Source organism: Quercus robur, chromosome 10, assembly GCF_932294415.1.
Source record: "Quercus robur chromosome 10, dhQueRobu3.1, whole genome shotgun sequence".
Lineage (NCBI taxonomy): Eukaryota > Viridiplantae > Streptophyta > Magnoliopsida > Fagales > Fagaceae > Quercus > Quercus robur.
Genome location: NC_065543.1, coordinates 11,910,867 through 11,938,077, shown reverse-complemented (window position 1 = coordinate 11,938,077; position 27,211 = coordinate 11,910,867). Strand labels below are relative to the sequence as shown.

The following is a 27,211-nucleotide window of genomic DNA, read 5'->3' as shown; positions in this document are numbered from 1 at the left end:
GATTTGTATGTTTAGACCGGTTCTGATATGGCACTTTGTCCACATGGATGTCCACTTGGAAATCGAGTCTCTAAGACTCGATTTCAAACCCAAAATTTTTAAAAAAAACCTCTAAGTCACTACGCAGAGCAGATCAGATCAGAGGGAGAGAAAGAGAAACACACAGTCAGATCAGATCAGATCAGAGGGAGAGAAACAGAGAACCTCACCGGCGCGTCCTGGCCGGGGGCTCGCGCTGGCCAGCGTCGCGCGCGAGCTCCTGGCGGCGCGAGCCCCTGGCCGCGCTCGACGCTGGCCGGAACAAGCCCCAGGCCGCCTGGGTCGCTGGTCAGTTTCTGGTCATGCCGCTCGCGCCTGGGTCTCCGATCTCGATCTTCTCTCTCTCTCTGTTTCTGGTTTTCTTTTCTTTTTTCTGGGTTTTTCCTCTGATGCTCTCTGGTGTTTGGTTTGGTCTGAGTGATATATATAGGGCTTAGAAATCGAGTCTTAGAGACTCGATTTCCATGTAAATGCCATGTGGCACTTCTGCCACATCAGAGTTGTTCCGAGCTACAAATCGAGCGTTAAAGACTCGATTTTGAAGACCAAAATCGACTCTTTAAAACTCGAGATGCTATAAACAAAATATGTTTCTAAACAACACCTACTAACTAGATAGTTACAATTTTAAGGCCAGTTGGCCATTTTCGCCTTTTTTTTCTTTCTTGGTCATTTCATTGGTGCATGCAATATTTTTTTTCCCTGTTTCCTGAAAGAATTCGAGCCTCAGCAAGTTGATTCCAAAGATTCAAACTTTCAAAGGGAGAGAGAGAGAGAGGTAACAATTCACAAACCCTAATTTAAACTTGAGAATGTCCAAATCTGGGTTTTATTTATCCTGGATTTTGGTGCACCTATTTGTCCTTCAAGTCTCGTCTAGAATTTCAGCCATCAGGTACTAATTTCGATCCCCAAATCTCTTTTCTTTCTCAATTTCTAAATGCCCAATGAATTTCCACTGTTTGGCTGTTGAGAATCTGAAAGTAAAATTTGAATCTTTTGTTTGTTTGTTTACTTCTGTTTGTGTATTTTTGCTTCTTGGGATGCAAAATGGTGAAAAGATTGAAGCTTTTGTAATTCATTTCCAAATGGGTTGAATTCCTGTACCATTTTCTTGCTGTGATTATAACAAGTTTCAGTTTTTGAAAGTGTTATTTATATCTGAATTCTTGTTGTAAAGAAGGGTTCTTTTTGTTGATGCCATTGAGAAGATTAGGTTTTATAGTGACAAAGTTTGCACAAGTTATAAACCAAATTGTAAATGAAAAACAGAAGTAAATTGATTTTCAATGTGGGTTTGTGAAATGATGATGAATTCATATAAAATTCAATGAATTTTCTGCATACGCAATTGACAATTCATTTGGAAGCAATTTGGTTTGGCTGATTTCACAAGCGAAGAAGCTCTATTCATATGGTATAGCTTGAATTAGACATTTCTTATCATAAAATCACCTGTATATGATAATAACACTACAGTGATATCTGAATTGCTTCTTATGATACATTTACTGCTGTTATGGTATTTTTTGCTTTTTGGGATGCAAAATGTTGAAAAGATTGAAGATTTCATAATTCATTTCCTTCTCTTGACCATTAAAGTTGACCAAGTGGGTTGAATTTATTTACCATTTTCTAGCTGTGATTATGATGAGTTTCAGTTTTTGATAGTGTTATATCTGCATTCTTGTAGTAAAAGAAGGTTCTTTTTGTTGATTTCTTGGAAAAGCTCAGATGTTTTGAGTGGCAACGTTTGCACAATCTATAAACCAAATTATAAATGGGAAAAAAAAGAAGAAAAAAAAAGAAAAAAGATTTTCAATGTGGGTGTGTGAGAAGATGATGAATTCAAAAATAAAGAAGAAAACTTGATGGATTTTTGGGTTGTGTATCAGTATTGCATACACAATTTGCATGCAACCAATTTGTCTTGGCCAATTTTGCTAACAAAGAAGCTCTATCCATATGGTATAGCTTGAATTAGACCGTTCTATCATAAAATTAGCTGTATATGATGATAACACTACAGTGATTTTTGAATTTCTTCTTCTGTTACATTTAATGAATTTATTGGTAGGACCTCTAATAAAAAGTAAACAATGAGGAAGACGAGGTTACTTTTAGTTTTAGTTTTTTTTTTTTTTTTTTTTTTTTTTTTTTTAAGAAATTGCACTTTTTTCCCCCTCATGTGATCATTACATTTTCTATAGTGTGACTTATGATGTAGGCTATAAAATTTAGATCTGTTGACTGGAACAAGTTGAATAAAATTTAATGAAGAGGATATAATTTGCATTCATTATAATAATAAAGGTTTATGTAATGGGATAAACTGTCCCTTTATTGAAACTCTTATAGGACTTATATTTTCAAGGTGGTAAGCATTTATGTAATTTTTAGAGATCTCTGTATGTTCAAATCTTACCATTGCATTATCAAAAAAGTAATTTATGTGTATGTGTGTGTGTTTTTACATGCATGCATTTGACAAAGATACCAAGCATATTTGTATCTTAGAGAGAATTTTTTACCTATATATGGTTGATGGATTAGAGCTAATTGGTGTTTGAGTGGTTGTTTTCATATTAAGACCTGCTTAACTTATCTTTTTGTCATTTGTATAAAATCATGTAAATTGCTTCTATCTTGATGTGGATGTTATTTATGGGTTTTGCTTGCTTTCTTCATCTTTCACTCCTCCCTGTCCTACTCCATTGTTGGTAAGGTTTCAATTCTTATGGCTTTTCTTTGCCCCTCTTATACCATTATAGGAAGGATATTGGATTTCAAGAGAAACCCATTTGCAGAAATACTGTTCAAGGAAGATATTTACTGTCTGATGACAATGGTGAGGACTATTCTTTTTTAAGTTTCTGTTTGACTATTTTTTTTTGTTCTCATTTTGTGATTTTTTCACTTGTTAAATCATCCAAAAGCTTGAGATAGGTACTCTTTCGTGCAATAGTTACTTGAGAGATTCTCATTATTATTCACGTCCTTTTACTTTTCATTGTTATGGGAAAATTCTAGTGACAGTTGCCAAATTGATTTAAGTTGTTAAATATGCGGATATATTAAATAGCCGGTTTTACCCTACCATCATTTTCCAGATCTTCTGTTTTCTCAAAATATTTTATCTGAGTTAATCGCAAGTAATATGTCAAAGTTGCAGCACAAAATTTGAGGAATTTGATAAAAGTAGCCACTCATGAAATTAAATGTCAAAACATACTACAGTCAATGCTAATGGAAAAGTGAATAAGTATCTATATATCCAACAAAAATCAGGATGTATCAGTAACCCCTGTCAAATGCACGTTGTTACATTTGTTTCATAACCAGTACATGTATTGTAGGCCATATATGTGATGCTCTATCAGTAGATCCACAGTCACGCTGCTGCCCAGGAAAAGGAGAAAAATTTTCTTGTCAGTGAGTTTTTTTAAATTGGACTCTAAATTTCTGACCTTGAGCAGAAACACTTGGCAAGCTTACAACCTATTTTCTTCTTCTTATTGTTCTCTCAGTGGATGCAACCTTCTCTCACAGTGTTGTAACTCCTACGAATTTTGTGTTTCATGCTGCCTAAATCCTGCTCGGGTATTTTCATGAGTGCTTGATTTCTTTTTTTAAATCCCTTTCTTCCATTTCAATCAAGTATCTGCAATATAATTACTTTCTGATTTTTTTTTTTTTTTTTTTTTTGCAGACACAAAAAGAGCAAGTACTGAAGGTGAAGATGGCTAAGCAATCTACTGCAGGTAACCAAAAAGAAAGGGCAAATGTACTTTTTGGTGGAAAAATCTTCTAAATTTTAGTTGGAAGGCATCAATTTTCAACTGGGGCTTTAATTCGTACCATTAAGATCTCATGTACGAGATCTCTGAGTTCACAATTCAAAACAGAGAGGGTGAGAGAGAGAAAGGATTGATAATTATAGCTAATTGATGTTGCATAATATTATGGCTTTAATTAACATTGAACTATGGATTTAATAAACATTGAAGGCTGAATGTGCCTTGGTATATTTGACTAGGGTATGGGTCAGGCTTCATGTGGCAATTGGGGATATGAACTTAGCTAACTTTGGTTTCTTTTCTAGGATATAGCAACCCATTTGTGGAACTTCTTTTAAGGTGATACATATCCACAATCTTCCTGCAGGTACTTATTCAAGTGTTTTTGATTTCTGTGCTGGGAGATGCCGTCATAATTCTGAGAGTGTGGTAAGTAATACTCCTCTGATTTGGTTGTTTGATTTGTTTCCTCTAGAGGATGGTTCTCAATATTTTTAACTTGGAAACATGTTCTTTTAATGATAAATAGTATGCTATATCCATTTGCAGTCATGCTTTAGGTATGACATTAAATGTTAAACCAATTTTTGAAATTTGCATGCTGAGCAAGATTTCTAGTTAAGTTAGTAGCGTACTGTGTTATACATGAGCCGATAATATGGTGAAAATGTGATCAAAACTTGCAATCCTGATACTAAGAAGCTCCTGATGCAGCCACCTTAGAAGGCCAAATATGGGCGCTCTTGGTGTTTTCTCTAATGATTTAAGGACCATTAAAAAGATGAATTGAGAGCCAATAAGTTTAAGCCCAAATGGAACTCTATCCCCTCTAACAATTAGAGGAGGTGAAATAATGAGTTAGACCCTTCCAGTGTATGTCAAATTTATCAATTATCCTCTTATGACTTCAATGATTCTTTCATATGCATCTTCATTACTAGTGATTGTTTACCTTATTTTTTGACGGTAAGTAGAATCTTAGCATCCAACCCATGAAAACTTCTCATTAGTCCTATCTAGGATCCAACTTTAACAACCATGAAATTCACTAACAATAACAACTTTCCCCCACCACCTTTCTATTTTTATTACTAAGTTACACATGCACCTAGTGAATTTTAAACCCAAGACCTCACCGTCCATCCTATTATTATGAGAGGAGGAAGTGTCATTTGAGCTAGCGCTCATTGGCAACTCTCCTTCCCCATCTTACTATTTTAATTTAACTCTTGAAATGCCAATGTAAACTTAAGAATTTGTAGCCTTCTTGATATGATTTTGAAACTCTACACTGCAATGTTTATGGAACTCTGATTCTTTTTTGAAATATGTTTGAACATTTCAGGTTCATGAAAATGCTTATATTAGTGATTTCCATCACTGCTTTTCCTTGCCGTCGAATTCTTCAGGTGAGTCTAGATATAATTTGGTAATTATTAATTATATGGAGTTCACTTCTTGAACTACATCGGTTTACCCCTTAAATTGAACTCGTCTATCCTAAAGACAAGTACATGTTTTCCTTTGAACTCATCGTTCCGAAAGACAAGTTCCTTTACTTTTCCTTAAAAAAAATCCCTTAATGAGAGAGAGAGAGAGAGAAGTTCCATTTAAAAAATGATTCAATTGGAACTCGTCTTCAAAGGAATCATTTTTTTTAAATGTTTTAAAGGAAAACACGTAAGCGTCTTTCCTAAATACGAGTTCCATTTGAAAAATGATACATGAACTTGCCTTTCCTAAAGATGAGTTCCACTTGGACTCACTGTCTAGTTAGCATTGCTAGTTCAGCAGCATGCGTGATAAACTCGTCTCTTGGAGAGACGATTTTAGTGCTTGAACTCGTCTCTCCAAGAGATGAGTTTATGATAAGGCTATTATACCGATTAATTTTAAAACATTGTTTAATTAGAAAATAATTTTTAAAAATGAATTATTTATAAAAAATGACCGACTTCAGCTTGTCAGATAGTTAAAGTGGACCAAGCAATGTTCTTGCACCTCCCATGAAATTAAGAGCTAAAATTTGACTGTATCTTGATTTTAAAAGCGTCAGTTTTGCTTTATTTTTTGTAAGCAGTGGGACCAAAGTCATAATTCAGGTCTAGCGGCCTAGTTCACTGTGTCTATTGGAATGGAAGATATTGCTACTGGATAATTCTGATGTTCCTTTCTGGATTTATCATTATAAGAGGATATCAATTTATCAAAAGACTAGAATTTGATACACAATGAGCAGATCTTAGTTTAACAAAGAGACACTAATGCTTGATTGGCCTTTCTATTTTTGATTGGATTGAGAAACTACATAAGGGGTGGACTTGACAAGAACAGCCCAGAATCTTGGGCGAGATGGAATGGGGTGGTTAATTTCCTATTTGATCATTGCCAAAATTATAGGCCTCTTGCAACCAGAATTGATTGCAATTAATGACATTTTGCAAAACCACTATCTTACATGACTTCACCAAATATCTCCTACCAAGAAAATATACTTTATTAAACCTAGATATCTAATGACCAGGAAATGAATCATGGTTTGGGTCTCCCAACCTATGAAAAAGAAAAAATCTTTATTAAACACAGTTTTCAAGGTTCAGGTCTCGGAAATTTAATGCTAAGATGGTAAATGTGCCCTGTGGGTGATTGTCAGTTGGTTTGGACAGTTTTGAGGGAGTTCAGTTCAGACCATCTAGCCAATCCTCTCTGTTTAGGAAAATGACAAACTGAACCGCATTGCCAGATGCTTAGTACCTCCTGTGGTCAATCTCACTGGTGTGGTTGGTCAATTTTCTCAGTTTTGGCTTAGATCTGAGCTGTGTTCATTGACGTGAAGGAGAATCTAAAAGAAATTACAGCAGATCAGCTAATATCAAAATTGGTGAAGATCAGGTTCTGTAACTTGGAGAGGAGAGGTGTGCAGGGAGGAAAGGCACGTGGCAGAGGAGGGGAGAGAGGTATGTGCCATTTTCAAAGCTTCAGATCAATGAATTTGAATGTAATGATGGAGGTGAGTGCCATGAAAGCTTGTAGAGAAACTGAGGGTCAGAGAGAGATAGTGCAATGGATGAGAAAAGTGAGAATAGGGTTAGAAAGGGACTCCTGATTTGGTGTGTGCAAGTCTATCAAATTTGAGTGCAACTCCAATGGTATTTTGCCACATAAACATTAAATATTTAAAGACAATAAATATAGTGCAGTCACTTTGGTTTTTGTCAGTGCAGAGAACTTTAAAAATGACATCCAAATTGATGCCTTCATTTTTCTAATGTCTGAACCCATAGTGCACAATGAGTTCATTGGACTGGCTGAGATTGGTCATTATTGACATATGTAGTCAGTCTTGTTGATAGTGTCAGTGCCATCGTAACTCCTATTTGCCTTAAATACCAAATGCTGCTATAGAATGGTATAGACCATGAATTAAGACTCTAAATACTTTTTGTTAAAAGTGGAAAACTGATTCTCTATTCTAATGCCTCATTAATTATTTGGGCATCGTCCTTCATACGTGAGTTTGAAAGAAATATAAGAATAAAGATAATAAGTGATGTTAATGGCTTATTATGTCATTAAGCGCTTTAGCACCAGGTGCCCCACATATCAAAGGTTGCAGCAGCAAGGTCCTTAAAATTAAAATTATTTTATTTATTTATTTTGGAGTTGGAACATCCTTATTTTGTATATGGTGCTTCTGGGTTGTTCTTTTTAAAGTTCTGCAGTTTACTGTTATCTATGATTTGAAAATTTTGCATGTTTTGAACTTTTGTTGCAGCAGAGGCCACTAATGCAAACCTTGAAGGAAGACTAAATGGAATTAATGTTATTGTTGGAAGGTGAATTATCATGGTGATTTTGTCTGTTTCTTGAGTTTAATCTATTTAATTTCAAAGTGTATCTTATTCTTTGAACTCCTTACTTGGGTGATAGACAAGGTGAATCATGTGACTCAGTTTGCAAATCAAATGGACAATCATGCGTCCCCAACAAGCTGTTGGTGCTTAATCAATGTGACATGTAAGTTACCTGTTATTTACTTTTTCTATTTAAATATAATTTTTTTTTCTTAGATATTGTTTCTGAAATATCTCCTAAGTACAGTATACTTTTTTGTTGTTGATCTATGTGCAATGTCTTGGATGACATTATTTGTTATTTGACAGTGCTTTTCTTTTTGCTCTTTGTCATTTCTTTTGGACCAAGTAAGATGATATTATGTGACATTTTTTACACTCCAATGCTTTCAATCAGTCTTGGTAATTCTGCAGAACATATTAAATATTCATTGTCGTGCAGTTGCATCTAAAATAATTACATTCATTGCATGTGTTTGATAACAGATGATTATTAAGGATCACATTTTTCTACTTTTTAATAGTATCTGTGTGGATATCTCTTTTCTTACCCTTTTCTTTTTGGACCAGAGGCTATCATGATTACCATTTCTTCCACTGGATAGTAGGATTAGTCGTCTAAGAATTACTGTTGAGCAGTAAAGAATATGATGCAATGTGTCTCTTTAAAATTTAACTACTCTTGCTTTCTATCAGATTTATACTTGTTTTTATTTCTTCTGAACAGTATGCAGAAATATATGAGCTGCAAAGGAGCTTGCTTGGCGAGCATGGGACCAGATCAGCCTGCTGAAGTAGTTGATGATGCCCCTAAAAATCTGGTATGCAAATTGGGGCCTTTAGGACCTGAATGACCTCAAGGGTACAATTGTGAAGGATTAGATATACATTACAAAAGTCGCTTCTTATATTCTAAGAATAAATAAAAATTAGAAACAATTTAAAAGAAAAAAGAAGCAGTTGACTTGACTCATCAATTATGGCCTAATTGGATGGAAGGTTTAGTGGGAAAGGCAACAAAAAGAGGGACAGTGTTCCCGAATCTTCCTTCTTAGGCCCACTCTTATTAATCACCCAAAAGTGGGCAGATTTGGAGGGAGAAGAGAAGTTAATGGATTTTTTATACAGTCTTGCCCTTCAACTCAAAGAAGAAAAAAGATGAGACCGGGTATGATGGTAAATAATTTTTTTCCTCTCTTTTTCTATTATGAACAGCCAATACCCTATAATTTTTTCTACTTTCCCTAGGATGGTTTCTTTCCAAAACTCCCAATCATGGTGTTAGTCCCATTGCTGCCCTGATTCTTTTGAATGATACCCATAAATACCTCTCTTTAAACTCCTGCCCACTTTGGGTTGCTTGAATCCCTGACTCCACACAGAGAGACCCTGGGAGCCATCACTGCCCCTGCAATTCTGCAAGAATGATTCTGCTCTCCTCCAAACAGATGCAAGTTGCTAATTTGGTAATTTGGTGTGCCTGGATGTTCTAAGTTTCATCTTGGCTAGTCTATTGAAATCCATAACAGATTCCAAAATGTTGGAACTATGACTTGGTTGTTGTTGTTGTTGGATGTTCTAAGCTCTCTTATACAATAATTGCAAGACTTGTAGATGAAATATCAATATTGCAATGGAAAAGTGCGGTCAAACTCTTTCCCCTGATTTTGCTTTCCATGGAAACAAAAGGAACTATTTTTTAAATTCAAGTGTTAATGTTTTGAGCTTTGCTTTTAATAATACAGGATCATCACAAATTATGAGATTCATAACACTTTATCTCTGACTTTCAGAATCCTGGAGCATGCTTGTTTACTCGAACGCAATCAATGCTTACCTGTGAAGGTTCGCATCTGTATACCAGGAGACTTTGCCCCTGTGCATAGTGCATAGACTTGGTGAGTTTCCATTTCCTCAATATACATTAATACACCATTTAATGAAAATGTGGCAGCAATGTTTTATTTAATATCTGCTCTTATTCTGCTTAATATTGCAGATTTGCAGTGAACCTACTGACATTATATAATTTATGCATCTCAAGATCTTTTTTAAAGTATTAAACTTACAAATTTCGACCTGGACTCTGACATGACTCATGATGATTTAAACTAGCACTTAAATAGTTTTACGTTTGTGCATAGCAACATCATTTAAAGCAGTATACTTAGATTTTGGTTTGGTGCTTTATGCATGCATATGTTTCCAGTACAGATTCTATGGGGTTGTTGCAAACTTGCAAAACCATAAAACTTGGTTACTACCATGAAACTACTGCTTTCTTCCGGTTCGCACCTAGCGATTATTAGTCTTCTCTCACGATTCTAGTTGAAGAAATCAACAATTCTTTATGGATATAGGAGACAACTGTATCATAAGTCATAACCATCTTGGAGGATATACTGTATTCTGCTACATAATCATTACATAAAATATAGGAATAATGATGATGGTGATAGTTACAATTATTGTTATTAAAGCCAAGACATTTGGCCTAAAACAAAGGGCAAGACCTTAACCTACCTAGAATGCCTTGTGGGGTCCTTTACTTTTTTTTTTTAATCTTTCTCCTCTTTTGGGGTGGTTGGTTGGGGCTTGGGATAATCATTCTACTGATGAATGCTCATTGATAATGTTCTTAGCTTTAAAAAAATCTTGGTTTTGATTCTTTTTTTACTTTTTAGAAGTTAAGCCTGGAAGTACTTTTCTTAACAACTAATTTATCTGCAGATAATGTCGTTGAGGAAGCATGCAAGAAACTTGGTAATTAATTTTGTATTCTAGGTATTGGTTTATTGTTGGAAGCTTCATAAAAGAAAAGTTCTACAGAGGGCTGTTGTATGTTAGTGTATTTTTATTGGAGATGAAAATATTTACTGCTCCTGTTCCATTACTGTAAATTATACTAGTAATATTTGTAACAAAAAAAAAAGAGGATATTCAGACCTTTTTAGTTTAGTTGCTTGGCATCAAAATTTAACATGGAAATAACCTCAAGTTTCTAGCAATAGAAAGAGGAGAATGTAATAACAATATGAACTCTTTTTTGGGTGCAATTTTTCCTTTCTTTTTTCTTCCTCTATCTTGTTCTAGTTTGGGTGAAAAAGATGGGGAGAGAGAGAGAGAGAGTTGCTGTTATAATTCAAGAGCTATAAATCGCGCAAGCAAGATTAAATATACTTGAGAAAGACTATAATATATTTGCAACCATTATGCATGATACAAATATATTCTAAAAGGTCAATAATTATTCAAATATACAAATATCCAGAATAAAAACAAACAATTCGTTATAGGTTTCAAAGAAGTGAGATCTAAGGAACTCTTAAAATGTAAACCATCCTCATGGCCTTATGAAATGTTTTCAGCTATAACAATAATAAGGAAAACTTACCTCTGACCTTCACGTGGTTTAGTCCCATCATGAGCACTCACAGCAGTACATCTATATTGCTATATTGCTAAATTATAGCTCCTCAAACATCAAAATCTTGCTCCAGCAGTGGAGCTAAATCTATTTTTTTTAGCTTCACTGCTACAGTGCATATCTATAAATAGATGTGCACTATTCATGAGAGCTAAAAAAAAAAATATTATTTTATTCTGCCCCGGAGATTAAATATATTATTTCATTCTCTCTCTCACTCTATGCCTCTCTCTCTCTCTCTTAGTCACTCAGCTCTCATCCTCTCCCAAGACTCTCTCAATCTCTCAAGCTCTCATCCTCTCTCAATCACTCTCCTCTCTCACTGTCACTCTCTCAATCTCCCTCATTCACCGCCACTGGCCCGACCTAGTCGTCCCAAGCCGCTGATCGCCTCACCGTCATTCTCCTCTCTCACCGTCACTCTCTCAAGCTCCCTCATTCACCGCCGCCGGCCCGACCTAGCCGTCCCAAGTTGCCGATCGCCTTAGACCCACGCCATCGACCCACCCCTTTTGCCGACCCAGCTCGCCGACGTTGTGCTTGTTTGTGATTGGTGATTTTTATTTTGTTTGTGATTGGTGATTTTGTTTTGTCTGGGTTGAGGAAAAAAATTGGAGATTTGGGTTTTTTTTTTTTTTTTTTTTTTTTTTTTTTTTTTTTTTTTTTTTTTCCTGTTGTGGACTGCTGGTGTTGGTGGTGGTGGTGGTTGTGGGTGTGGTTGTGGCTATGGTTGATGGTAGAGGTGGTTGTGATTGGTGCTGTGGATGTTTTTTGGGTAGTGGGATATATTATTTTATTATAGTGGTTATATTATTTTATTATGATGTTATATTATTTTATTGTATTGAAAGCTAAAATAGATCCACTACTTCAATATGTGTGTAGGTAAAATAGATAAAATAACTTTTGGTGGAGCTAAATTACTAAATTTTTAGCTCCACTGCTGTGGATGCTTAATTCTTAAACTTTCAATTATTATAACTAAGCTCCAAATTTTTTTTTTAATGAAAATGAAATTATTAAAATTCCGTTCAAATTTATAATTTTACATTTTGTGGATAAACTTTCAATTACAACTTAACCCGTTATGATTTGGACCTAACATAATTTAATCCTAAAAAAAATTTCAATTGCTATATGTAGACCCCTTAGTTTGAATTAAAATAAAATTGTTAAGATATCCTCAAAAAAAAAAAAAAAAAAAAAAAAAAAACCTGAACAATTTCATTTTACTTCAAATTTAGAGGGGTCAAATGTAATGATTAACTGTTCCCAAAAAAAAAAAAAATGTAACGATTAAATAGTGTAATAGAGACAAAAATCATAAAGGGGTAAACTATAATTTACTTAAATAATGATAATGTCGTAGCACGAATGTTAACACATTATTGATTTGTTAATAATTAGTAATTTGTTAATTCAAATGTTATTTGTTAAAAATGATTCAAAATGCCTCACATAGCTAAGAATGTTATTTGTAAAGTTCCTCCTTACTCTAAAGTCGGCAAAATTTGCTTAACAGTATATTTTCGGAAAAAAATTAGGCGGATGGCGTGCATTCAAACTTAATTAGTAAGTTGGACTCTTTTTTGAAGTCGATTTTAACAAACTCGACTTCCTACAAAAAATCAGTTCTACAAAAGTGTAGAACACCTGAAAGTCGAGTTTAACAAACTTGACTTCCACTGAAAGTCGAGTATGTTGAACTCAACTTCCAGGTGCAGTACAAATCAGACTTATTTACTTGCTGGATGAGGGGTTGAATTCACCTGGAAGTTGAGTTTACTAAAATCGACTTCCAAAAAGAGCCCAACTTACTAAATAAGTTTGAACGCATGCTATCCGGCTGAAATATTTCGGAAATTGTATTGTTTGGCAAATTTTGCCCTCTAAAGTCTATAACCTCAATAGAGCGCAACAAAATTTCATATACCACATGGCCAAATATAATAATAATAATAATAATAATTATAAACCAGAGAGGTCTTTGAATTTATTTTCTTTCGTTTCTCCATATATCTATGGCATTGGCAACATCCTATCTCACTAGTGAGTCGGACGATAATTTATGTTTAGATATGTGGTTTTCAGGTCACAACCGGAAAAGATTCACTGTACCATCATCTTAAGCATGTAGCAAGTGCAGGTATCTTTTCTTTTTTCTTTTTTTTGGCGTAAAGAAGCATTTCTTTTCTATTCAGGATTAAAAGGAAGACTTGCTCTACCAAAAATAAGTGCAAAATTTGAGTACTTTAATATTTTTTTCCCCCTCCAGAATTACAAGGTTGCAAGTTTTAACATGCCAGTCGTTCTATGTGGTCTAGAGTGGAGTAACTAGTGAACACCACTTTTTACAGAACTTGAAAATCTCAAATGACTTCCAAAAGTCTTGATAGAGTCCTGCTGTCCAGGTCTGAGATAGAATAGGAAATAATACCACTTAAATATGCAATTTTGAAATGACTGTTTATTTATTATTGAAGTTCTCAATCAAATAAAGAAAGAAACTGTACCTGGCATGCTGACCCAAAGATACGACTTATATTCAACATAACCACATGGAAGTACCAAGCAGCTGAAGACTATCGATCAGTTGAGTTTGACACCATAATGAGCCAACAAAATTGACAGACAATTCGTAAAATTTGCTAAGCATCTTGAACATTTGGAAAAAAAATAAAAAAAATAAAATTATTTGTTGATTGAACATACAAAGTTTGAGGATGGACTGGAGCATCAGCAACAGGTCCACATCTATACATGGTAAACAATTTGATGCCAATTTTCAGTTACATAGCCAAAACAAGCTGCTTAAAATTACAAGGCCAAAAATCTGACTGATGGCTCAATTGTCAAATAGAATTCGAAACTTCACTCGCCTTTTGATGCTTCCCATCCTATCATAACCAATTCCAATCTTACTATGCATCAACTTCATGGCTAAGTCTGCATTGCCTGCTTTTCGCAAGGCAGTGATTAAAATAGTACGAACTTTCCCTGGTATTTCTCTACCTCTATCAACAATCCCATCAGCCAACTTGCAGGCCTCCTTGATGCGGCCAGCTTTGCACAGTACATTGATCATATCCTCAAATGCTGTCTCAGGGATAATTCCCATTGGAGCTAGCTCATCTAATATCTTGCAAGCCCTAGCTATCTTGCCTGAAAGACACAGGCCAATTGAAAGAGCCCTGAAAGAAGCTACGGTTGGTGTAATACCCTTATCAATCATCATGTCCCACATCTTCAATGCCTCTTCATTTCTATGCTCATTGAACAGTCCACCAATAAGTATTGTGTATGTATAAACCGTCTGATCACAACCTTCCTCTTCCATCCTCTTAAAGAGCGATAATGCTTCATCGACTTTCCCAAACTTAGCTAGGGCATCAATAAGGGCATTGTAGCAATATGAATCCCGTGGGCATCCCTTCTCAATCATTTCTTCAAATAGCCTTTCAGCTTCATCCACTCTCCCAGCCTTTCCAAGACCATCAATTAAACTAGAATAAAACATAGCATTAACCACCACCCCATCACCTCTACAAACCTCAAAATACTCCATGGCTTCCTCTACTCTCCCACTCTTACACAAGCCATTGATAATAACCCCATAAGTAACCTCATCGGGTTCGAACCCATCATTCTTCATCCTTTGAAAAAGCCATATTGCCTGTTCTATGTTCCCACTTTTTGCATAGGAATCAATCAGGGCTGTATAAATTGCCACATTTGCTTTAGAACCCTTCTGAATCATACTTTCAAACACAGCATATCCTTCTGCACACTTCCCATCCTTACAAAGCCCACCAATCACCAAACTATAAGCATGTCGCGGAATTTCCAACCCATTCTCTTCCATTTCATGATAAAGACCCAAACAAGAGTCAAAATCCCCATCCGAATAACACGCTTGCATCAAAGTCATATAAGTAATCTTATCAGGCTCCACATTCCTCACCTCCATATCCCTTAACTTCTCCATCGCTTTCTTCTTCTTCCCTACCTTACAATACCCTTTAATCATTGTATTATACGTCACAACATCTGGTCCTATTTTCCCTCCTTCCATTACCTCAAGAACCTGTTCCGCCGACTCAATAAACACTGAATTCACCAACCCATTCACCAGGAAATTATACGTATACAAACCTGGCTCAATTCCATTCTCCTTCATCCTGCGCCACACCCACAACAAATCCTCAACCATTCCTACACTCCCTAAGCTCTTAATCAAAGAATTAGCCGCTGACACTGTCATTACAAAACCCATTTCCTTAAACTCCTTTAAAACACACAGAATCCTATCTACATCACCACATAAAGACAAAACCTCAACCAAAGACACATAGCATTCAATACTATGGGCATAACTCTTTTGCTTACCAGCCCAAGAAAAAAACCGCAAAGCAATATCAGGCTTTTCACGAAGCTTATTAGACTGCAAAACAAATGAAACAAAGTTAGGGGACAATCTGATCAAGAAGTCATGGCAATAAGAGCCTAAGTTTGCCTCCATGGCCAAAGACCCATCAAGGAGATTGAGAATTTGAGCAACCCAAGGAGATGGGTTGAGGTGTTGGCGGGTTGAGACTATGTCAGAAACATCATTGAAGGGTTCCACCCATTCTGGTGGAGGAAGAGAAGTGGTGGTGGTGAAGATCCACCTAAGATTTGAGCTAAAAGATGATGTGGGACTGAATTTTGAGGGGGTTTGGGATGGCCCACCATTTTTGTATGGAAGTAGAGGTGGAGGATGATGGAGATGGGGTACAGAGAGAGGACAACGAGATTGTAGGAGGCCTCTTCTCATCAGGGTTGTGGTTTCTAAGTGAGCTAGCTTCCACCTTCAAGGAATGAAATGGTGCTTTCAAGAAGGAATAACGACTGGTAATGAATGTTTTAGCTAACTAGTAATGAAAACAAACAATTGGAACCCTCATATGCTCTTAGCATTCTACAACTCTTAATTTGGTTCTTCACCCCCAATTTCAACCGAGCTTCAACCACTTTCTCATTAACTTGCTTAATGGCCGAATTGCATATCATGGGTTTGATTCCCACAGACAGCGTGTTGCTTCTTTCATTACCTTATGTTTTTATTTATCAAAAAAAAAAAAAAAAAGACCAAAATGCATACTACTTCAACGTCCTTCACCATCCTTTCAAATTATTCCTTGGCTCAAATGCCCCTTGCCATTGGCAATAGTGATGGAATCTGTAAGATACCATTTGCATCAATCTAAAAGGTAACCTCAATATGGGGCACTCCCCTGCGATGTTAGTAAGAAAACAATGTTAGTAAGAAAACACAAGCAACAGTTATATAGGATATGAAAAGTGCTGAAATGAATAACACAACTTTAGACAGATTGCTTGTAATAGTTTATTTGCAATCATGTTTCTCTTCGAAGGATAAACAAAAACTTTTAGGCAAAAAGAATTGGGACATGATATTTCTTTCAGGCATCCTAAATGAAGTGTCCGTGCTTCCTAGATTAACATCAACTTGTGTATAAAACAATAGCACCAACATAGAAAATCATGTGAGTATTAATTTAAAGAGCCCAAAAGAACTACTAAACCTGATCATTACTTATGCACACACAAAGGGTGTATAAAAACATGAATGCACAAAGTTAAACTATTGAATAGTCTAACAAACATTTTCACAAACACCTAAATTGCATGTCCAATAACTAGCACAAACTAATTCCAGAGACTCGGATATTTACCCGTAAGGGGTTGGTGGAGGCGGCGGTGAAAGAGGGGGTGAAGGTGTGATGTTGTGGGAGATGGCTGTAGAGAGAAAAAAGAGGCGGTAATGGTCGCTGCCGGCCGGTGTTGATGGTAGGTGGGTGATGAGAGAGAGAGAGAGAGATTAGTAAAAATGGACGATTTTCATGTGCGAGAAAACTTAAAATTTCACACGTGGCCAGCCAGCTTAGCACCACTTCACTCCAACGTCAGCTGCTGATATAAGTTTTCTAAATTTTTAAATATCTTAAAATGAGCAATCGTTATTCAAACATTCCAGTAAAATACACTCTTATTAAATGCGTTGTTTAAACACTGAAGCTATTGTTTAAACACCATACAAGTGTCCTTACAAGTGGGAAATATATACTGTGTTACGGATATATGAGTTATTCCTTTCTCATACCATCCGGTGTGTCTATTACACATTTGTGTGTATTTATATAAGTGTAGAAATGTGCATTCACATGAGTGTCCCTGGCATTTGGGTAGTGTCTATAACACATTTATGTGTATCCTCACCGGTGTATAAAGCATTGAATTTGTGAATATAAGTAACAATTTAACAACAATTTAGTCTTGTAGCAAACAAGTAGCTATAGGAAGGTAAAAAAGTGGTGTTAGTGACTGGTTTAGATTATAACCAAGATAACAAATTGTCATCTAGGATTTATTATGAAAATGTTATAGATATAGTATTCTCATGTTATTATAGACACTATTTGTCAACATAAAATTTAACAATTTTGTTAAATTCGTATTGATTATCCTGTTAGCCCGCAACTGATATTATTATATTATTTATCATTTAGAGCATCCATAGCAGTGAACCTATATTTTTAGTTATTTGGTACCACAAAAAGTTATTTTATCTACTCACATGTTGCAGCAGTGAATCTATTTTAGTTTTCAACACAATAAAATAATATAAACATCACAATAAAATAATATATCTCCTATAATAAAATAATACAAATCCACAACCACCACAATACAAACCCACAGCAACCCAAAACTAAAACCCACCACGCCAATACGCTAAAACCCACCACGCTAGTACGCTGAAACCCACTCCGATCCACGAGCAAGCACAACCACGAGCGATAACCACTCCGATCCACGAGCAAGCACTCCTATCCACGGAAAGCCACTTCGATCCACAAGGCTGAAGCATAACTACGACCCAGTGGTGGAGTGGAGGTGAGGGAAGAAGAGCACCAACCGTTTCAGCATCGAACCCAACCACGAACCCAACCGTTGCCGAGCTTAGTCTCACCGTTTCAACACTGAGATCCTCATTGAAATCATCAACACTGTCCATCTTTGATCTCTCCATGAAGGAAGAGAGGAAAAAAAAGAAGAAAAAGAAGAAGGGAGAAGAGCTGAATTGTGTTTAGGCTATAGTGCTACAGATGAGAGTAAATATTATTTAATTGAAAAGATAAATAAAATATTATTATTTTGGTATAGTTTTGAGCTAGTGCACAGCTATCTTTGGCTGTGCACTATAGCTCAAAAGCTAAAAATTTTAGATATGCCTCCACTGCAGCAGTCCCAATTTTAAGTTTGTGGTGCTAAAAACAGCTTTTTAGCACCACTGCTGCAAGTGCTCTTATATATATTTTTTAATTCAACAATTAAAAGAGGGGAAATTTAAACTCTAAGGATCTGTCTGAGATTTGCTTATTTTGCTGAAAATGAAAACTCTTTACTAAAAGTACTATAGATATAGGTAAAAGTTAGCTGAAATAGTACAGTAGGACCTATAAATAATACTAAAAAGTACAGTGGGGGTCATGAATAGTAACAAAAATAAGTTGAGGTAGCGTTTGGATACTGATGAAAGTGACTGTGTTTGCGTTTTTGGCTTTTTTTTTTTTTTTTTTTTTTTTTGAGAAGTCAGTTTTCACGTGCACTACACTGTTCAGTGGGTTTGGATATTGAGTTTGCATTTTTGGCCTTTTTTTTTTTTTTTGAGAAGTCAATTTTCACGTACACTACACTGTTCAGTGGGTCCCGTGTACTGTTCACGGGACCTACAAACCTATTTTGTCAACAAAACTTTCATTAAAATGGGTCCCACGGCACTATTCATACGTTTAAAAATTATTTTGTTATAATGTTTCAGTTTTCAATTTTCAGCAAAATAAGCGGTATTCAAACTGATCCTGAATAGTAAAATAAGTTGGCAAAAATAATTTTTGCCAAACACACTATAAATATTTAGATTGAACACATAAAGATATGTTGGTTAAATTACAAGACTCTTGATTATCATTTTCAACTTGCTACCTCTAATATATAATCTTCATTTTTCTTCAATAGAATTATCTATCGTTTTTGAAGAGAGAGAGAACTTTGCGTGTACAACAAACATTAATAGAGAATTTCCTATAAAAAAATAAAATAAAATAACATAACAGAGAAAAAAAAAAAAAAAAAAACACGAATGTATATATATACACATGCGTGCCACTTTTTTTTAACACTTCCATTTTGTCCATCTCAAATGACTGCTAATTTATAAAAAGTCAAATAATAAATTGTTCATTTTTCCACTACCGTTATAAATTAACAAGTTTTGTTATCTTGATTAAATAAATTAACTTGATACAACTTTTATTTAAAAATCCTATGCTTCTACCTTTCTTATTGCATCTAAGCCACCAAAACTTTATGCTAAAAGATTTCTAATTAATTCAATTTACTCTTCCATAGTAATATTATTTAGAAAACAATAAATAATATGTATTTTTGATAAATTTTCTTCAAAGTTGCTTATGTTAATTAAGTACGGATAATATTATCTTCGATGTTCATAAACATATTGATCTGAACTTAGTTTTGTTCAAGCTTGGTTTGTGAATTAATCAAGTTTCAAACCTGAGTTCAAAATTGGTTCATTTAGTTAAATGAGTTTAAACTTTTTCTACAATTTTTTTTTTTTAAAGTTTAAACTTTGAACAAACAACTTAACAAAACAAACTCTGAATTGTTTATTAATAACTTCATTTTTTTTTTTTTTTTTTTTTTTACAGTTCTAACTCACACCAATTTATGATTAAGATGAATGAAATTTTCATCAACTTAATTATGAGATGTTCTATACATATTATTTTTATGTAATCACCAAGTACCAAACGTATCCTAACTCCTAAGTTTAATTCATGAACACATAAATATTGCTTTATCATTCTGAACGTAGTTAGAATAACTTTTTTTTTTTGAAAGGAAGTTAGAATAACTTAGTGTCGAGACAAAAAGGCCACTGTCTTTGAACTTGCATTACACTAGTAAGCCTAAGTAAGATCCCTTTTGTAGTGGGATTTCCGAACCTACCACTCTATAGTACAAAGTCATATCTTGTAATTTATTTAAGGGTCATATAAACGGGTATCTTTAAAACAATAGTTAATAAATCATTTAAAAAAATTATTATATCATTTTTATTGAAAATTAAAAAAGTTATTAAAATATTAATTTTTTTTTTCTTTTTACATATAAACTTTCTTAAAATAGTTTATTAACGAATACACTTAGAGCATTTGTTAACTTTTCTCTTTATTTAATTTGATTTTTTTATTATTTATGTTTATGGATCAAAGTCTCTTTCTCTTATCAAATTATTAAAAAAACAAATAGAAAAAGACCAAATAAAACAAAGGCAAGACGTGACCTCGAAGCACGGTTTTAGCATCAAACAACCAGACCATCAAAATGTTTTCCCAACCACTACAACTAGCAACAGGCAAAAGAACAGAAGGGCAGCCTCATGCTTTGTCACCACCCTCCAAACACCACAGATTACTATATTAGTCAAGGTAACAACAATTACTCGTATTCTCTCCCATTGGGCACACTCTTCCGTATCACATCAGTTTTCTTATATAAACATTCTTCGTAAAAACAAAGGAAATACTATTAGAAAAGATAAAGTACTAAGCAATGATTCAATCAACCACTTTCATTACAAATATAAAAACCCAAATTAATGGTAATTTCTGGGGTATTAGTGGCTATGCACACATTGTAGAATTCTCATACTCTCAAAAGCTGTAGTCTGGTTTGAAAACCCCGTTGCTCAAAGGTTTTGAGGCATCCCTTAACCCCTTCAATCCCCCATTATTGCTACTACTTTCTTCAAAAACCTTACCTTCTTGTTCTTTATCTTCTTCTTCCATGGTCTCAAAAGCCGGATGAGTTAGAATGCTGTTAAGCAATTGTGTTCCTCTCAAAGCATTAGTTAATGGCAAATGACCTTCTGGGGTATCATCATTGAGCTCCCAAATGAACTCCGTAGGAAAAGCCCTGTAGTTATATTGCTCAACCTCAGTGTCAAGCTTTTTCATCCACCCAACCTTGACGAAGAACTTGGTGAAGTCTCTGTCAGCTTTCTCATAGATTCTCTTCTGAACACTGTATCCAAACTTGTTGTTGCTGTGTTGTCTCCAAAGTTCATCAATGGTTTTAAGGTCTGGTTCTGGGATGAATTGGGCCTCAGAGAAGAACACATAGCCACGCTTTTGTGCAGCCTCACCAGCCAGGACAATGAGGAGACGCCTGGTTTCTTCGTCAGCTTGTTTGAAGTTTTTGGTGGAGAGGTGTTGTTGGAGGAGGTCAAAGGAGATGGCTTGAGAAGTGGAGGGTGTGAAGGAAGTGGTGGGGGATAGAGAAAAGGTGGTGAAGGAATTAGAGAAAGTGTGAGAGAGAGAAGTATTTGTGGTGGTGGTGGTGGTGTGGGGTTTAAGGAAGATAAGAGGAGGACTGGTGTCTGAGATATGGCGTTTGAGGAAAGTGTGGTTGTGGTGGTGGAAGGATTGGAGAGAATTGGTGGCCATTTAGTTGAGAGAGAGAGAGAGAGAGGTGGTGGGGGTGGTGGTGGGGAGTTTATGAGGGCATTAGGAAGAGAAAAGGGTGGGAGGAGAGAGTAGAGGAAGAGGAATTTGATGGCTTGGGTTTGAGTAATGTGGGGAAGAGTGTGTGCGCGTGTGTGTGAGAGTGTGAATGTGGGGTTGGGTTGAATGCTTCAATGCAAGATAAGAAACGAGTGAAAGAGGCTTTTCAAGAGCTCATCTAAGGAAATACAGGGGAGGATTTTGATTGGCTATATACTGGTGAGGCAATATCCCCTATTTTTTTCTGTCTCTATCCCTATCTCTCTCTCAAATAAAAACAACACACTAAAGTCACTACCACGACTACAACCATACTGCCACAAATAAACCAAAAAGAAGACAAGAAAATAATCATAAACTTTGAAATAAGCGTGAAGTTACAGAAGCACAGTTTAAAAAATAAATAAGACACTAAGGGTCTGTTTGGATACAGCTGAAAGTTGAAAACTGAAAACACTGTAACAAAATAATTTTTAAATGTGTGAATAGTATCGTGAGACCCATTTTTAATGAAAAAGTTACTGAAAAGTGATGTTTGTGAGTCTGAGTCCAAATCTTTTGTCTCATTTTTCTTGCTCCACTCTATACTCCACCAATAAAAACTTGTCATATATTCACTTGATAAATTAAATACTACCATTAATTAATAATGGTAGTATTAATAAGTCAATAATGGTAGTATTTAATTAATCAGATGAACATGTGGTAAATTTTTATTGGTGTAGTATAAAGTGGAGCAGGATAAGTGAGGTAGAAGATTTAGACTTTGTGGGTCCTGTGAACAGTGCACTATTCATGGGAAAAGTCAACATTCACGGCTAAAAATAAAAATAAAAAAAAAAGAGAGAAAAACGTGACGCGGAAACGCAAGAAACTGGAATCCAAACCGCACCTAAATCTCAAAAAATTTTTTTTTTTTGGTATTTTGTAGTTTATACAAGATAAATGAGTTTTTATTTTTTTATGCTCCCACATAAAGAAGTTGTGTTATCGAATAAAAATTTTTAAAATTTTATTCGATTAAGTTATAATTGATCCCAAGGATGAAACAATTAAACAAAAAGATATTCATATTAGAATAAATTGTGTTTGGGGAGGGGGGCTATTGTCTATCATTGGCCTCTATGGTAGAATCAGGGGCCTAAGAGACGGCAGTTGTGTGTTTGCTTCATTTTAAAGGGCCAGTTTATTTTCATTATACTATTTTTTAGATGTAACTTTTCATAATTTTGTAGTTTTTAAAACAAAATATATCATGTAAAAAAACTCAAAGAAAAATACCGATTTGAATCATCCTCATTTTTATCTAAAATGAAATGGTACATAATGAAGTGGCTGGTATTAGAATTTTTGTAAATTAAAAAATAGAAATGATACATCCTTAGTATTTTTACAATATTTTCACAACAAATCATAAGTGGTTAGTTGTTATTGATTTAAATTTAAACTTAACACTAAGATTACTTTTTTGCCCTAACAATAACAACCAACTACTTAAGATCTGTTGTAAAAATGTTGTAAAAATATTGTGAACATATCATTTCTCATTAAAAAATACTGTTCACCACATCATGCATGTTGCAATATTCATTAACAGTTAGTTACATGATTCTCCAAGTGAAGATTTCCATTTTGAACTAAAATGAAGTGGATCATAATAATATATGTTTTGTTCCATTTAGTTTTCAACTTTCTTAATAATATTAACAATTTAAAAAAACAAAAAAATTCTTTTAAACCAAATTAAAAGAATCCCCTTTAACCTATTACGTGTAAATTTATATGACCATAAGTGCAAACTTAAAACGAATCTACCTCCTATCAAACCGGGATTCGATTCAAAACCTTATACTTCTTCCCTTTCCAGTTCTTTTTAATGGTTCAGTTTAAAACATTGCTTCTAATACCATGAGATAGGCAAATAGAATATGCACGCATTCAGAGTCCCCTCAGATCAATTGAGAGGGAGAGAGAATAACATAATAACCAAAAGGTAAAAGAGCAATTCGTCTAGTTAGCATGTGCAATGCTTTTTACAAAAGTTGGGGATTAAAACTGTATACCACAGTCCTCTAACCTTGGTTCTCGTGATATGAACTGAGTTAAGCAACGTCTAAATTTGTAAAACAATGCTCATCCTGCTTTGATGTATTCACAAATGGGGCATTCAATCACAATGCAATGTTAATCTACAAAGAACCTCTTCAATCATGTGCAATCTTCAGGTTATAATGCTTCGCTAACTTGTCTGCAGGACCAGTTTTATCATTCAAAGTGATGCTGTCTATCAACTCGAACTTCTTGTAATTTGCTTTCAGAGTTTCATCCTGCTGCCTTGCAAGTTTCTCTTCTTCTTGCAGTATTTGCTACAAAAAGAAACTCATTGAATAAGTTCAACATTGAAGAAACAGTCAACTCCAAAAAAATCATGTAATAAAGAACTTTAACAAAATGGAATAAATAATATCAAAAACCACCAAAACTTACCTTCTGTAAGAATGCAGATTCAGCAGCATTTTTCCAGATAAGAGCCTTTGTTTTCTGTGCAATTTTGAAATTAGGATTGCTCTCATCCAACCAATGGCACCGTATCGTTCTACCAGGCATATTAGGTTTATCACCAAACATCCCCACTTCTGCATGACGTGCCCTCACCGGCCTTGGCATCCCAGATATCATAAAATGAAATTGTTTGATCTCAGACAAAACAGCTTCAGCTTGCCTTGTGTTTTCCATCTCCACCAATGCGCATTGCGGGATGTTCCTTGGTTCGATGTAGTTTGGAATAAATTGCACGCTCTTAACATTCCCAAATTGATTGAGAGCATTTCTCACCACAGGTTCAGTGACTTGTGGTGAGAGGTTATCAAGATAGACTGTCCGTTTCCTCCTCTCTTCAAATGCAGCATAATCAGCTTGGGCTGACAAGGATGCCATGTACAAGGAAAAAATATCCTAAAATAACATAATTTAAAATGTTAAACATTGTTCAAATTATAATTTCAATTTACATATATTGACAAGTAATGTATCAGCACATCATAAACCATTTCACATTAGCATAACCCAACAGTCAAGGAAGCACAGTAAACAAAATTTAACAAGCAATCTTTGCTATTATCAAGCTTCATAATTTTGCAGCAATTGATTCAAAGGTATAAACATAGGCCCACAAAATTTACTGTCCTCATTCTTGATGTTATTGTTACATATTTTGTGCTAGATTTTGTTTTAGCTTTTATGCTTTTATTCATTAGAGTTTTGGGGCTGGACCAGATCCAAATTTGTATTCACAGTACATCACTGCAGAAATTTTCCGGCAATGTATACCTGGATGTTGAGATGATATTGTGTACTAGATGTACAGTGAACTGCAAGTAAGATGAAAACATGCAAAGTGCATTGTACACTCATATATTAAAGTAACATGGAAATCCTACACACCTTAAAGTAACTTGGAACAAATTATAACCCAATTTTCACGTACAAAGAACATATGAGAAATGAGAACAGAAATGATACCTATATAAAAAAATTCAATAACAATTAAAGAAGTCCACATTGTCTCATTTTTTAAACATCAATAGTTGGGGGTGGGGGATTTGAACCCTACATATATCCATTAGAAACCTCAGGAGGTGCCAGTTGAGCTACAAGGCTCTTAGTAGTTCACACTGTCTCATTTTAATACTTAAATTTCGAAGTTTTTTACAAAGCTAATTACAACCACCAAATCAACACAAAGCTATGGGCTAAATGAAATATTTGCTCTCAAAACCACCCTGCACTCAAACCAACAAAGTTTAACTAGTTCTAAATTTATATATATCATACATTACCTTAGAAAGTTAATTGACAGGACCTAATATGATCCAAGAGGCAGATGCTTATAGTTTCCAAATAACATCAAAGGATTTTGTCAATCAAATATTATCAGGATGGGTTTGCCACAAGGGTCTAAATTTTCTCTTACTCAAACCCCAAGGGTTGGTCTAGTGGTTCCCAAGGCCTCATGAGATCCTGGTGGAAATTAGCCTTAGCCGGTCGTGACCAAGAAACTGATAGAAGAACAGAAGATTCTATCAGCTATATTCCAGCTCAGCTACAAAACAGCTGCGTATGAGTTAATATAAACGGTGACATTTTTTTTGATAGGTATTCATTCACTTAAGCTGAATGGCGTCATTTTAATGATTGTTTTACTAACTAAAGCTGACGACACAGTGTTGATAAAGATGCGTGGACAAGCCAGCCTCATCTTCTTCCCTGTTCTTCGTTCTGCAAGCTTTCGATTCCAGTTTTCTTGATGATATATGTACAATTTTTTTCCCTGTAAAATGCACCTTGATCACGTGTATAATTCAGTATAACTAATCCCAAACTTTAGGGAATTTGTTATTAGTTTGTTAGAACGTTTTTTTTTTTTTTGGGGGATATAAAAGCCTAAGCTTATTGTACAGCTCTATATAAAGAGCATTTACTCTTTGTAAATTCAGTTACTCTGTTCTCCACTTCATTCCGCCCAATCTCTACAAGAAACCGCGTTTTCATTAAGAATGACTCGTACTTTTTTTTATTACCAGGAAGAGAGCATTGATATCATGGTTGTTACACTTGCTAAATTCAGATTTCAAAATCTTCTAGCTTATCTATTCCCCTGCTTCTTACATTGTTTATAATATTGCATAACATATAGCATATAGTCACATGGTACATCTTAGTATCTCACATATATATATACATATACATGCGTAAATCAAAATCAAAATCAAACCCTAAGTATAAATCAGCACTTATTCACATTCACAATCACAGAAAAATCAAATCAAAATCAAACCCCTAAACTAAATCAAACCCAAAAGAGATGAAGAGAGAAATTACCTGTGATGAGATGGAGACGAGAGAGAGAGAGGCAGAGTGCGAGAGCGAGTTTGAGGGAGATGGTGGGTTTATTTGAGAGTGAGCGACGGAGAGGGCAAGTGAGAGAAGTGAAAAAGCCAAGTTTTGTTTCCGGTAAAACGGGAGTCGATTATTTAATTAAGGAAAGGTAAATCACAATTTTTTTTTACAATTTCTTGCGGTACTGTGACATAGCATGGTGGGACTGGTGTATAAAAATTAAAAAAATTGATAGGTGCATAGGTAAAGAATGGTTACTCACTAACTGGTTTCCCACGTAGAATTGTAGCAAAAAAATTGCAAAATAATTTATGGTCATAGTTCGACTCTTTCTTTAAGCTAGCTCAGGTGCCCACGTAAGCTTTTTTTAATTATTTTTTTATTCCTTCTCAATGTTTTTTAAAAAAATTTCTCTGAAATTTTTATGTGGTTATAAATACTAATTTACTAATATGTTACTCTGACAATTCTCCCACAGCCCAAGCACTTATGGCCTATTTGGATTGAGATGGAACGAGAGAGAGCAAGAAAGAGTAGAATAGA

At 34.9% G+C, this 27,211-nt stretch overlaps 4 protein-coding genes across 6 annotated transcripts; 1 reads left to right on the top strand and 3 right to left on the bottom strand.

Annotated features, from left to right (window-relative positions):
- Nucleotides 1–688: 688 nt before the first annotated feature.
- On the top strand, nt 689–10,767 carry LOC126702389 (uncharacterized). Of its 2 annotated transcripts, none has more exons than XM_050401077.1 (12): nt 689–934; nt 2,811–2,887; nt 3,396–3,471; nt 3,567–3,639; nt 3,749–3,800; nt 4,204–4,265; nt 5,182–5,245; nt 7,615–7,672; nt 7,767–7,853; nt 8,418–8,511; nt 9,484–9,588; nt 10,421–10,767. In XM_050401077.1, exons 1-11 carry the CDS (start codon nt 852–854, stop codon nt 9,574–9,576), a joined length of 819 nt encoding a protein of 272 aa, XP_050257034.1. In that variant the 5' UTR covers nt 689–851; the 3' UTR covers nt 9,577–9,588; nt 10,421–10,767. The 2 variants fall into 2 exon arrangements, with proteins under 2 accessions (XP_050257034.1, XP_050257033.1); XM_050401076.1 differs by having other exon boundaries at nt 7,612–7,672.
- Nucleotides 10,768–13,348: 2,581 nt separating this feature from the next.
- On the bottom strand, nt 13,349–17,068 carry LOC126702201 (pentatricopeptide repeat-containing protein At1g03560, mitochondrial-like). Of its 2 annotated transcripts, none has more exons than XM_050400860.1 (3): nt 13,830–16,250; nt 13,631–13,699; nt 13,349–13,530 (listed from the first exon to the last, which is right to left on the bottom strand). In XM_050400860.1, exon 1 carries the CDS (start codon nt 15,928–15,930, stop codon nt 13,963–13,965), a length of 1,968 nt encoding a protein of 655 aa, XP_050256817.1. In that variant the 5' UTR covers nt 15,931–16,250; the 3' UTR covers nt 13,349–13,530; nt 13,631–13,699; nt 13,830–13,962. The 2 variants fall into 2 exon arrangements, with proteins under 2 accessions (XP_050256817.1, XP_050256818.1); XM_050400861.1 differs by lacking the exons at nt 13,349–13,530; nt 13,631–13,699 and adding exons at nt 16,258–16,390; nt 16,853–17,068 and having other exon boundaries at nt 13,795–15,558.
- A 3,709-nt stretch (nt 17,069–20,777) lies between these two features.
- LOC126702417 (tetrapyrrole-binding protein, chloroplastic) lies at nt 20,778–21,905 on the bottom strand. The gene has a single exon (XM_050401114.1). The coding sequence runs from the start codon at nt 21,710–21,712 to the stop codon at nt 20,921–20,923; it is 792 nt and encodes a 263-aa protein (XP_050257071.1). The 5' UTR covers nt 21,713–21,905; the 3' UTR covers nt 20,778–20,920.
- A 1,801-nt stretch (nt 21,906–23,706) lies between these two features.
- Nucleotides 23,707–26,819, bottom strand: LOC126702797 (uncharacterized). Its single transcript, XM_050401654.1, has 3 exons — nt 26,651–26,819; nt 24,257–24,724; nt 23,707–24,135 (listed from the first exon to the last, which is right to left on the bottom strand). The coding sequence occupies exons 2-3, from the start codon at nt 24,704–24,706 to the stop codon at nt 23,974–23,976; spliced, it is 612 nt and encodes a 203-aa protein (XP_050257611.1). The 5' UTR covers nt 24,707–24,724; nt 26,651–26,819; the 3' UTR covers nt 23,707–23,973.
- Nucleotides 26,820–27,211: the final 392 nt, after the last annotated feature.